The sequence below is a fragment of the Podarcis muralis genome, chromosome 2 (genome assembly GCF_964188315.1).
Source record: "Podarcis muralis chromosome 2, rPodMur119.hap1.1, whole genome shotgun sequence".
Lineage (NCBI taxonomy): Eukaryota > Metazoa > Chordata > Lepidosauria > Squamata > Lacertidae > Podarcis > Podarcis muralis.
The window spans coordinates 33,504,309-33,517,311 of NC_135656.1; the positions used below are offsets into that span (position 1 = coordinate 33,504,309).

General features: G+C 45.9%; 1 protein-coding gene across 3 annotated transcripts in view; it reads left to right on the forward strand.

Annotated features, from left to right (window-relative positions):
* RAB37 (RAB37, member RAS oncogene family) overlaps positions 1–2,643 on the forward strand; it is a 75,413-nt gene extending 72,770 nt beyond the window's left edge. For all 3 annotated transcript variants that reach the window (XM_077924167.1, XM_028716796.2, XM_028716795.2), the window contains one exon: positions 481–2,643. In XM_077924167.1, the coding sequence (XP_077780293.1) occupies positions 481–586 (106 nt within the window). In that variant the 3' untranslated portion in view covers positions 587–2,643. The remainder of the gene's footprint in view (positions 1–480) is intronic.
* The last annotated feature ends 10,360 nt before the right edge of the window (positions 2,644–13,003 follow it).

Consider the following 13,003-nt stretch of genomic DNA (forward strand, 5'->3'; position numbering starts at 1 on the left):
GAGGTGTAGATACAGCAGCAGAACCAATCCTGCGCTTCCACTGGTGTGCCCAAAGCACCCCAACCTCCCTGCTGCCTCCCTGTACACACAGACACACACACCTTGGTATACAGCAGCGATGTCACTGCCAGGAGGCCAGGTCTGCAGCAGCACCTCTCTGTACCAGTGATGTGGCCAGTCGCCCCATTAGACTGCCATTGACATCCGTAAATCAAGGGATGACTTGCAAGTTCAGTGGCAAGTCACAGGTCCAATCGCTGGCACCTCCAGGTAGGACTGGTCTGAAACCCTGGAGAGCTGCTCCAGTCCTCCAGAACTGAGCTTGATGGACCAATTGTCTGGCTCAGTGGAAGGCAGCGCCCTTTGTTCTTATCTGATGCGAGGCTTCCACAGGCCAAGTTGCTTGTTTCTCTGGGCAGGGAGGGACCCTTCGGTGGAAACAGCCCCTGAGTGGTGGTTTTTTTGCGCTTACACTTCCAGAGAGCTCAAGCAGCGAGCCGTCAAGCAGCCAGAGGAGCCCCGGTTCCAAATCCACGACTATATAGAGTCTCAGAAGAAGAGGAGCAGCTGCTGTGCCTTCCTTTGAGGGAGGAGGAGGAGGAGGAGGACACAAGGGAAACCCGGGGGACCCCCAGTGCACAGCAAAAGAGGTCAAGAAGCAGAACTGGCACCTTGGCAGCAACGCCGGGCAGGAGCTGTGTTGCGGACGCTCTCCAAAGACAATCCTTTTTAGAGAATACCGTTTCCAGGTTCTAAATGAGGTCATGCCTGCCATTGCGGGTGTATGTGCGCTTGCAGGCTTGTGTGAAGGAGGGTGTGTGTGAGAGAGTGAGAGAGTGAGTGTGTGGTTATGCGCAAAGTGTTACTTCAAAGGCCAAATGCACTCGAGTTCAGGACCGGCCGACCTGTGCTCAAAGTGGAGCTGGTCAGGATCTGTAATATCGCCCAGGCCTAGTCTTTGCAAGGAATTGGCCTGGACTCAAGATTCCTGGACAGAGCATCATGGCTTATTTAGACAGGGCCACCTCTCCCAGGCCAGCAGGACTGAGCTAGGTTGACCTCAGATGCAGAAGCAGGATCTGCGCAGAGGGAGGTGTCCTTTGGCAATGTCCGCAGGAGTGTTTTGGATGAGGCTAAAGGGTTAATTTAATAGCAGTGACATGACTGGCGGGGGGGGGGGGGGGGAGAGAGACTGCAACCCTTTTGCTTCCCCTAGAAAGGTGACTCTTTAGATGTTAAAATGAAACTAGCAGGAGTGTCCAGTAAAGAAAAAGTAGACACATTTCCTTTGACCTCTGGCTCTTTCCTGCTGCCCACGCCCAAAGATCCTGCAGTCAGGGCTGCCTTCCTTCTCCTCCCTTCCTCCCTCTGCCCCAAGGAAAGGACTGAGGGATGCAAGTATTATTCCTAGTGTGCCTGTTACGTCAGGAAAATGCTGCCGACCCCGGTTGGTTTGGAAGAGAAATCGCTCTGCGCAAATATATCTGTTACTGGCTAGAAACAAAGGAAAGCTTTAGAAAGCTCGACTCTGCTTTTTGTTCCGGTCAAACCAATATCCTCTGCCAAAGTGAAGCCTAGTAAGTTGAAAGGCAGCAGAATGGGGAGAAAATTTGGCTCCCTCTGTTCCAGCCTTGGCCAACCCAGTGCCCTGCAAATGTCTTGAACTACAACTCCCATCAGCCTCAGCCGCTGAGAGTTTCAGTCCAGCAGGTCACCAGGTTGGCCAAGGCTGCTCCGTTCAGACGCACAAGTTGGCTACTTCAGAGGCTGTCTGCTTTGGAAAGTGGTGGAGCATTCTACGGTGATTCCCCCCACCCTGGGCTCCTTAAATTTCTTGCAAGCAGGGCCTGGTTTCTGGAAGAGAAGCACAAGTTCATACCAGCCAAGCAGCGCTGCTGAAAGAATAAGCCCCCGGAGATCTATATTTGGGCCCATGCAATACTTGTCCATCTTGTACAAACTCCCACCATTCCATGCAGCATGGTGTCAGAAGTCTCCACCGGTGTGATCCAGAGGTGTTTTCAGGAATCATGCCTTACAGCGGGGATAAGGAACCTGTGGCTTTCCAGATGTTGGTCAATTACAACTCCTGTCGTCCCCAGCCATTGCTCTTGCTGGGTGGGGGCGGCGGGAACTGGAGCCCTCCCCCTGCCTTATTCATATAAGAAGAGTGCTCTTGTAGCCCAAATATAGCCGTAGACCACAGAAGCAGCAAATCCACACAAAGCAATAGTTGTGATTCTTATGTTCCTAGATTCCTATGCGATCCAAAGACCCCTGTGTGCAGTTGAGGCCTGGCCACATGCATGTTCGTTTTGAAGTGTGTGCCACTCAGTTCAGTGGGATATATTCCTAGTGAATGGGATATATTCCACACTTCTCTTTCCTCCGCGCATTCCAGGCATGGCCCATGCTTTAAAGCTCTGCATCCTTTATTTTATTTTATGTTATTTTATGTTATTTTATTTTATTATGTTATTTTATTATTTTATTTTATTTTATTTTGCTTCAGAGCGTCCCCTGCGAAAACTCACTCTTTAAAGCTCAATCGGAGCAAACAGAAATCTGCAGGAAACCCAAATTTCCATTGGTTGTGCGGTAAGTGGGTTTTCTTGGGGAAAGCTCTGGAGCAAAAAAAAAACCCCACAAACCCAAGAGTGCTCAGTCACAGAGCTTTAAAGCACAGACCTATGCCTGGAATGAGCAGGGCAAAAGGCAACTGTGGATAAGCCCTGAGTGGACTGCAGCCTTACTTGATTTCAATAGGATTTTAGTATGCTGAGCACTTTTGCCATATTCTATGCAATGCAGCCTAACCTGTCTTCTCGCCACATGCATCATGCTCATATTTCCTTAGCTCTGCTTTCTGGAAATACTTCACTGGTGTATGTTGTGTTTAAATTGATGTGGCACAAACCCTTAGGCTGTTGAAGAATTTCTCGTGTCTGGGTTCTCACGTTTTGGTTTCTGCATTTGAAACGTGGCTGTCGTTGTTGCTAATCACCCCAAAGGCAACGTATGAGTTGATTTCCCCATTCCCCATCCCCTTCGGTCCTCTTCTATAAAATGTGGATTCCTAAATCAGTGTGGATTGCCACTGGACCAGACAAGAATTCTCCATGGTCTGCCATGTTGGTTACATGCTGCTGCTGGACGTAGATGCAGTCAGTACCTTGGGAATAAATTGAGACTGTTAGCCCCATGAAAGAGCTGCTTCTCTGCAATGCCCTTTGATTCATTCCCTTGGTGCCATGCATAGCCTACCAACAGTGCTAGTGCCCATATTTTTATTGGGTGGATGGGGGGGTGTCAAGGAAGGCACCCTCAGTAATGCCCCCTTAACCTGGAAGGAGTGGGGGATAAAAACAGAACATTCTTCCTGTGTCCCACAACCCCTTCTTTGGTGCTCCGTGTAAAGTAAAAACGGTGGCTCCGTGGCCCAGACTCAGAGCTGGCAGATCCTGTGCTGTCCTTGGGAGCCCAGCCCATCATTTAATTTAGGGCTGAAGGTAGTAAAGTGGACTTTGCACCAAAAAGCTTCAAAGTAATGACTGTAAATATGTCAAGGAAAAAGCACAATGAAGCCGCTGGGAGGAAAATTGCAGGAAAATTATTGTCTGCTTTAGGGGCTGCTCATGCTTCATTATTTTTCTTCCAACCAAAGATCCACCTTTGTTTGTAAGGCAGCAGGAGCACCTTTTTAGCTGGCTAGCAGCTTCCTCCTAATTGATTTATACCCGGCCTCTGCAACTCACAGTCTACCAAGTGCAGCCCATGAATGTTGTGGCCAGCTAGTTGCTTGACAAGGTGGGCATTAAATACAGGGGATGCTATTATGTCCTGGGTAAGTTGTTTATTTTTCCACACCTGATGCATACACACAGCCAAAAAGACACCTCCGTTGTGATACACGAGTTAAAACAGAATTTTGTTTCCATGTTCTAAAAAACAAAATGTAAAGCCCTTAGTTTTGCTTGCCCTTTTGGATCTCTGCATGTGGAGACCATTCTTACCGACCACCCCCAAGGCGGTAGACTCCTGAGGAAGCGGGACAATTGCCTTTACAGTGACGGCTGGACGGGAGCAGTCTACCCTAAACGGAATCTTCTTGGGAGGAATTTGTCTCAATTTGTATTTATTCGTAGAAAGAGGACCCCCCCCCCATTTCTCCATTTCTAAAGCTCCTCAATTATAATGCCAATCACAGAAATATAGACACAACAGGTAGGCTAATAACTGTTAAAGCATATATAATAGAATAATTATATCATCCAAAAAGTAGAAATAAATCTATTAGACTTTTTGAATGATATCATTATTCTATTATATATGCTTTAACAGATATTAGCCTACCTGTTGTATCTATAATTCTGTGAATGGTTCTCAGTTATAATGCCATTATTCCGTAAGGGATGAACCAGACACTACAGGAATATGTAGAGATAGACGTCCCATCCCATGGTTTCATACTATCCGTCTCCTGCTTGAGCCCCACCGACTTAGTACAGTGGTACCTCAGGTTAAGTACTTAATTCGTTCCGGAGGTTTGTACTTAACCTGAAACTGTTCTTAACCTGAAGCACCACTTTAGCTAATGGGGCCTCCTGCTGCTGCCACGCTGCCAGAGCACGATTTCTGTTCTCATCCTGAAGCAAAGTTCTTAACCCGAGGTACTATTTCTGGGTTAGCAGAGTCTGTAACCTGAAGCGTATGTAACCTGAAACGTATGTAACCCAAGGTACCACTGTAATTTGTAAGCAGAGGCTATCTTGCATCCAGTGGATGTGATAGGCCATTAATCAAAATACAACCGAAATCACACGAATCCTCAGAATTTAAACAATCTACCATTCTGTCAGGGACATGTTTTGCATTCAGAGAATCCTACATTCAATCTGTATTGCAGGGGTGACTAATCACTGGTCGCCCATATGTTTTTGGACTCCATTATGATGGTGGTAGTGGTGGTGGTGATGGCAAAATGTTTATTCCAAAACTTTATTTTGCTGCACATCTTTAAAAACCAACAAAATCATTTCCAGAACAATTTTGGGGTGGATTCTGTACCACAGGACAGCCCTATGCAGAGAGAGCACATTATAATTGTCCATATTCCTGGTGCATGGAACACTGTGGCTAAGCTACCGGTAACCTTATATAGGAATAGCCATAGCTGGTAGACAAGCCAGAGCGGAAAATGGGCACTGTGCCGCTGTGGCTACTTGGGCCTCCAGTGACAAGGTGGAATCAAGGAGCACACCTAGACTATGGACCTGGGGTGGCAAAACCTTCCAGAAAGAAGTCAGTCACCCAGTCCCCAAACCCAGGAACCACCAAATCATAGCACCTCCATCTTGCTGACTGCATCTTTCTCCCAGATCACTGGCTGGGGCGAAAGAGAATGAGAGTCCAACAACATCTGAAGGGCCAACAGGTTAGTCACCCCTGGTCTTAGCATACCCAGTTGAAGAATCTCTAATAGCAAGGTTAGCAATGACCTTTGTCTGTGACCTTGAAGTTCCATTGCTTGTTGGGAGCAGGCTGTCCTCAGCTAGGTGAACCTATGCGCTGATTTCAGCAGCAGCTGCTCAAAACAGCTTGATCATTCAGTTTTTAAAAGCCTACGCATCATTCATCACTGTGGCCCTAGAAAGAAGAAAGCAGGAAGAAATAAAGGCATGGATCCAGATGAACTTGGTTGGGTTTGTATCCTACTGAAATTCAGGGGGACAGGATATTCATAACTTCAGTCCCATTGGTTTCAATAGGAACTAAGTTCAACTAACTTAGTCTCGACCCACTCCATGGATGGTTCAAATTACTCGTGCACAACTTCCTTGTAGCTTTGCTTTTAGGTTAATAAAGAGTCCAGTGTCCACTGGATGATTCATAGTAAAAATTTGTGGTTTTAAGTTGGAGCAGTGAATAACACAAGCTCCCTGCTTTGTTTGTGTGGGCGCTGCATTTCCTTTCTGTATCTCTACATAATGCAAATACTTCTACTTTTTCTTTCCCAATACCAGAGTCATTGACCGTCCAAAGGCATAAAATGAAAAACAAAGAATATGTAATAGAGCATTTGAATGTTTCATTGTCTCAGTACCGTTTCCTGATTCAGCCAAACCTATCCATGTTTTGATATCATGGGTATATTTTTTTTAAACACCATAATTGCATTGTAGTTAATGGTGCATTGCTTCTAACCTATTATATGCTGAAGAATCTAGAGTACATTGGTTCTTGTTTTTAAAACAGACTGTATTCAGGTCCTCATGATTACTCAGAAAAGACCTTAAAACATGTAGGCAGCTGGCACTAAAGCAGGGGGTAGGGAACCTTTTCTGACTGGTGGGCTACATGGTCATTTCTCCACTCCTTGGCAAGCTGAGTTTGACAGACAGGCAAGGCCGGCCAGATGTCAATCACCTGACATCACTATGACATTGGGTGATGTTGCACTTTGAAGTTCCAGTTGCTGGGACTTCAAAGCACAGCTCTGTTTGAGGCCTCAAACAGGAGCAAGAGCAAATGGGCTGCCTGAAAGCCCTTTCCTTGTTTGAGCCTCTATTGTTGTTGTTTTTTGAGAAGTACCTTGTGCAGCCAGTGCTTCTGAAAGGCAGCTTTTCTCCTCCACCCTCCATCACTTGACGGGAAAGGGAAAAAGTAAGTGCTTTGCCAAGGGGGGAAAATGGAGCTGCTTGCTTTGACTGTTTATTCCTCAGCCTACAAGTGGAGGGGTAAATCCTTGAATCTGGCCCATTGGCTGATGTCATGTGTGACGTCTCCCCAGGGCAGGCTGCCATAGGCCTGTACACAGAGGTTCTTCATTCTGTACTAATATCTCAGCCACCAGAGTAGATTGGGGGGGGAGAGGGAGTGGTTGTGTGGTCAAAGGAAAGGACCTATGCATTTAACCGTGAAGCCCTAGTCATCCTCTATGGCTATCTTAAGTCCTATTGTCATGGCTGATCGAAGACCAAATGTCACCGCTGGGGAGAAGCATCTTCAGACCTTCTCCTCCGTTTGTTAAGAATGATATAAATAGCCTTTTACAATTGCACAAGAAAATCTGGCTGAGAACATTCTAGGAGGCTAGAGAAAAATGGAAGGACGAAGGAAGTCTGGATATCTCCACACGATTCTACAAAGGTTCAGAACATTCTAGAAGATTAGTGAAAAATTGAGTCAATGCAAAAGATGTAAAACTTGTTACTTAAAGCATTCTGTTCCCCCTTTTGTTGCTAATAACGTAAGTTTGATACTTAAAAGTTTCGTGTTTAGTGACTTTAGTGAATCAATATTAAAGGTAAAGGTAAAGGTACCCCTGCCCATACGGGCCAGTCTTGCCAGACTCTAGGGTTGTGCGCTCATCTCACTCTATAGGCCGGGAGCCAGTGCTGTCCACAGACACTTCCGGGTCACGTGGCCAGCGTGACATCGCTGCTCTGGCAAGCCAGCGCAGCACACGGAACACCGTTTACCTTCCCGCTAGTAAGCGGTCCCTATTTATCTACTTGCACCCGAAGGTGCTTTCAAACTGCTAGGTTGGCAGGCGCTGGGACCAAACGACGGGAGCGCACCCCGCCACGGGGATTCGAACCGCCGACCTTTCGATCGGCAAGTCCTAGGTGCTGAGGCTTTAACCCACAGCGCCACCTGCGTCCCATGAATCAATATTAAAATCACCTTAATTTTATACGGGAGGTCAAAAAACCAAAATGTTAATGCAATCCTGGAAACAGTTCAGTACCGCCAGCTTAACATATAAATGAAAACTATTTGCTGTGCTCTATTTGTTGGAGCAAGTAAGTGGGTGACTTAGGCGGCGCATCCCAAGGCCCACTCCTTGGTTGCTTCCTGTTCAATCCAGGCCTGCCTATTGACTTAAATGTCTTGTTCCTGCACTCCCGTGGGCCCACAGGTTCCCATGAATCTCAGCAGCCATTCTCCTAAAGAATGGAGGGGGAGGGGAAATAGGAAAGTTCTACATAGTTTTAAAAAGCAAATGGAACAAAAGATGCAAACCTCGATGCAGCTGCATTTAACTGAGCGGCAGAGGCGCTTTGCAGAGCAGGTTGCAGAACTGCTCTTTGAAGCATCTCTTTCCTCCATTAAACAGCTCTGCTGGGCCGCTTTCTGCCTACGAAGCTTGCTCACTCCTCTGCCTGTCTGCCAACTGTTCTGTTACCATGCTGTAGTTGGTGTGGCTGCTTATTTGCAGCCATGTGAACTACAACACGACAATACCATTACAGTGGTACCTCGGGTTAAGTACTTAATTTGTTCCAGAGGTCCGTACTTAACCTGAAACTGTTCTTAACCTGAAGCACCACTTTAGCTAATGGGGCCTCCTGCTGCTGCCGTGCCGCCGGAGCACGATTTCTGTTCTCATCCTGAAGCAAAGTTCTTAACCCGAGGTACTATTTCTGGGTTAGCTTTTTTCAATTCATGAGTAACTTCCTGGATCAGACCAATGGCCCATCTACTCCAGCATCCTGTTCTTGCAGTGGCCAACCTGTGGGAAACCAGCCTGAGCCTGTGAATAAATGTTACCCAAGGTCTCAATAAAAAGCTGACTCTCCGTTTAGAACTGTACTGTAGTTTTACTTCTTCTTTCTAGGTTCTGATTTTACCATTATTGACAGAAAAACTTCCTCCACTGAATTGCACCAGGACAGTAACCTCTTGTGAACAACTGAAACTAGCCTAGTTTGCCACTTTATTATGTTAGCTAGCAATAAACAGCCTTAAAAAAGCATTTCATATGTTTTTGCTTATTACTTCCTTCTGCACAGAGTTCCAGAAAGTTTGCCATCTTTAGTTCTGAAGTTCAACACCTCCAGTGCTGACTATGGCACCGTGCCAGCTCTCCAAGCCTGTATGTGTGGCTTTCTCTGCTGCAAAAACATTTCTAAACAGAGAATTTCCTACTCTTGAGCACATGGTTTGACATATAGTGACACTTTTTGTCTTGGCTGCTATTTATGGATTTCTGGTTGCAAGTTAACAGAATTAAACATCAGTATGTTGGAGAGAGTCAGTGTGTGTGTCTGGTCCTTCAAGGGAACAATTTTCTTTACTCTGCAAATACATTGCACTATCCCACTGAATTCAGAAAGTAAAATATTGCATTGTATCCTTAGTAATAATAGTACTCTGGTTCAGGCTTTCAGCCTACCAGCCTGTTCTAGAATACTGCATTCTATTCTGTTTCTGGGTTTTCTTTTCCATCTGACAACATTCTGCAGCAACTGAGCATGCCCAGTTCTCACTGACCTGCTTTTCTTTATTTTTACATTCTACATAAACTCATGAAAACCTAAGTTGTTCAATACAGTGGTACCTCGGGTTAAGAACTTAATTCATTCTGGAGGTCTGTTCTTAACCTGAAACTGTTCTTAACCTGAAGCACCACTTTAGCTAATGGGGCCTCCCACTGCCTGTTCTGTTCTCATCCTGAAGCAAAGTTCTTAACCTGAGGTACTATTTCTGGGTTAGCAGAGTCTGTAACCTGAAGCGTCTGTAACCCGAGGTACCACTGTACATCCCTCCCCTGTTTCTCAGTGGTCCTGTTTTGGCTACAATACTATCAGCACTCCAACACCTGAGCCTGCTGTTAGCAGGAGCGACAGGACTGAAGTTTATGACTGAAACTCTATGCTCACAGGAAAAAGTCCTGCAGGACTCTGTGAGACTTGCTTCCGTCCGAGCAAACACATATGCAATCGAACTGCTTGCATGTCTCATCAAACTCTGTGATAATAACACAGAGAACTGCAGCAGCAAGGGAGAGACGCTACGCCTTATTGGAATTTGTGCTGCCATGCTCAGTGGGTGTGGGAGAAGCTGGAGGCACAAGGCGCCCTCGGGTGTTTCACGAAATGTTTCATAGTCCAAAGGTGATGGGGGGGGGGAGTAAACATAATCTGTTAAATTAAAACCCACAATCTCCTCCTCCTCCTGTTCTCATATTGCAGACTCCAGCATTCTCCAAATACCTTTATCATCCCACCAACAGAATTGCTGCTGTTGCTGCCGGACTGAGGGAGACGCAAGCTGTGACTCTTAGAAAATGCGTTTCTGTTCTTCAGCTGAGATGTTGACCCTTCTTTACCTTACCAAGAGCTGTCGAGTGATCCCTGTTCAGGTGGTACGGTAGAATTATAGCAAATGCAACCCCCATCCCACCGATGATAGTTCAGGTTCCAAGTTACACTTCATTCCTGATTACTGTACAGTGCTACCTCGGTTTAAGAACAGTCCTGTTTAAGAACGATTTGGTTTACAAACTTCACAAAACTGGAAATAGTGTCCCGGTTTGAGAACTTTACCTCAGTCTAAGAACAGAATCCAACGGTGGAAGGGCACCGGCGGCAGGAGGCCTCATCAGGGAAAGCGCGCCTCGGTTTAAGAACGGTTTCAGTTTAAGAACAGACTTCTGGAACAGATTAAGTTTGTAAACTGAAGTACCACTGTACTGTAGAAAGCACACTGAGAGTTGCCTAGGCTTTAGGTGATTGCTGCACCTCTTTGCTACAGCCGCTGGACCTGACTTCTTGTTCGTTCAGAGGGATGGTTCATGTTTCTGACTCAGCACCACTTTGGTACACTGGGGGGTATTAAAGATATTATCCTTCCGTCAGCATAGCCCTGTTGGAATGTGCCTGGGAGTAGTTCCTACAGAGAGACCCTGAGGCTCAAGTCACATCGCATACCCCTTAATCCTAAATTAGAGAGCCCAGCTATATGATTACTCACTGATGATGCGAAGGCATTCAGCATATGTGCTTGGAAACAGCCACCAGCATCACTTTATATGATGCAGGAATAATACCTGATTAGTGCCAAGCTATCCTCTCCACCACCAGCCAGCTCACCTGCGTGGAATTCTACCAGGTGAGCTGTTAACATAAAGCTGTTTTAAAGGTCTGGAAGTTGAGGCAGGTGAATAATGCAGCATCCAAGCTGCTGAGTGGAGGACCTGACCTGAAGGTGTTTCACTGGCCACCAATTAGTTTCCGAGCCATGTTCATGGTCTTATTACTAACATAATAACAGCCTTAAACAACTAAGGACCAGGTTACCAGAAGGACGGACTGCCCCTGCATAAACCTGTAACACCACTTTGATCATCTGGGGAAACGTAACTCGTGGCATTGCACCCGACATAATTGTCACAGAATTGTGACCCAAAAGCAGGCATTTCCTGCCATTATCCCACATTCTGGAATCGGCCTTGCAGGAAGCATCATCCATCAGTAGTTTCAGATTGTAAAGATGTACCACTTTGCCCAGGCTTTAAATGACTCGTGAGACTGGACCCTGATGCAACTACATTTCTGATTTTAACTCTGTTTTTATGGTACCGTTCTGCTAGTTTTCTTGTATCTTTCTACACTGGTTAGTGATGTTGTCTATTAAGCCATTAAGAAATGCTTTTAAATAAAGTAAATAAGTAAATAAAAAATAACTAGAATTGCCTCCTATTGAGAAATCCCCCAACAGGCCTGCTGTTGTTGTGTATGAAGAGGTGAATCATTTCCCAGATTGGAGCTAAACATTGTGTGCACCAGCCTGATGGTGAAAGAGGCAGCTCTGGTGGCCAGGTGAAAAGTTAGCAGCTGCTGAAGTGTGCTTTCCAATTCAATTCAGGAAAAAGAAATCGTGTCTTTGCAGTCACAGACATTTGTTACATAACTGTCTTATGGTACATATAAAATGCTTTGCATACGACCACAAAAATGTAATGTGCAAAGCCACCCTAGTGGCTGAAAGGACTACGTGGTTGTATTCGAAAGACCTCCCTTCAATTCCACAAACAAGTCTTTGAATTCTATATGGTTTCCATTTACAATCAGCTGCAACATTTCCTCCATGTCCAGCAGATGTTGCTCCTCTTAAAATACTGTAGAAGGAAATAACTAGAGCAGGTAGAAGGGTAGGGGGTGACCCAGTTTCCCTGACCTTTTAAACCAAAGGGGGCATTTTTCAAACCACTGGGAGGCTCAAGTCTTATTTCTTGCGATATTCACAATTCCCTATGTGTGGCAATCACATTTCATTTGCCATGCGTACAGAAATTTCTGTATGACAAAGGTATATCTGCTACCAGCTTCTTATTCTTTTTTTTAAAAAGCTACCTTTTGCACAAGCATTATAGGAGGGTTAGAGTTGTTGAGTTGTCATTCAAATAAAAATTGGCATTCAAATAAAATAATGATTCTGGAGAAACAGGCCTACTTCTTTTTTTTTATAATGCACACTTCTGCTGCATAAGGCCTAATTGTAGCAAAGACATCCCCACCTCTAGGGGCAATGCAAGGGTGCCATCCTGAATAAAATATTATATTGCGGGGGGGGGGGGGGAGATAAGCCCCACCCTGCATAATCAATGATAAGATGCGGCGCGTGCGCACACCATTTGGATGGCAATGCCCATCAACTGGGGGTGGGGGTGGGGACCTGGCCCCTTCAAATATTTTATGGGGTGGGGGGCTGGAGGGAACTTGTCCCCTAGGAGTTGGCTCCTATGGAGCAGTGCCACAATTTTTTAAAGTACAGTACTTGCTTTAAAAACTACTTCAGTTCAGGTGGTTGTCCATTTAATCAGGGACCCCATTTTGACCCACTTGTCTACGCAGCTGATTAGTCCAGGGATGCATAACCTCAGGCCCTCCAGACCTTTTTATGTGGCCCTTGGGCCTGTCCTAAAGCCACACCCCTCACTGTCCATGCTTTTTTAGCCTCATTGGGTGCTTTTTCCTGGTGGCAATCTGTCCTTGCGGCTGTGATGATGCCTGCTGTCTGTCTGGGTGGAGGGTAGACAGGTGTGAGTGTGTAGAAACTAGCCTACTGAAGAAAAGGAACAGTCCAATTGGTCGCTTTTGCCTCTGGCCCTGCCCACCTTGACATGTGGGAGCTGGAAAGTTGCCCAGAAGGGAATGCGGATCTGTGGCTGAAAAAGGTTCCCCACCCGCAGATTAGTCTTAATCAAGGAAATTCT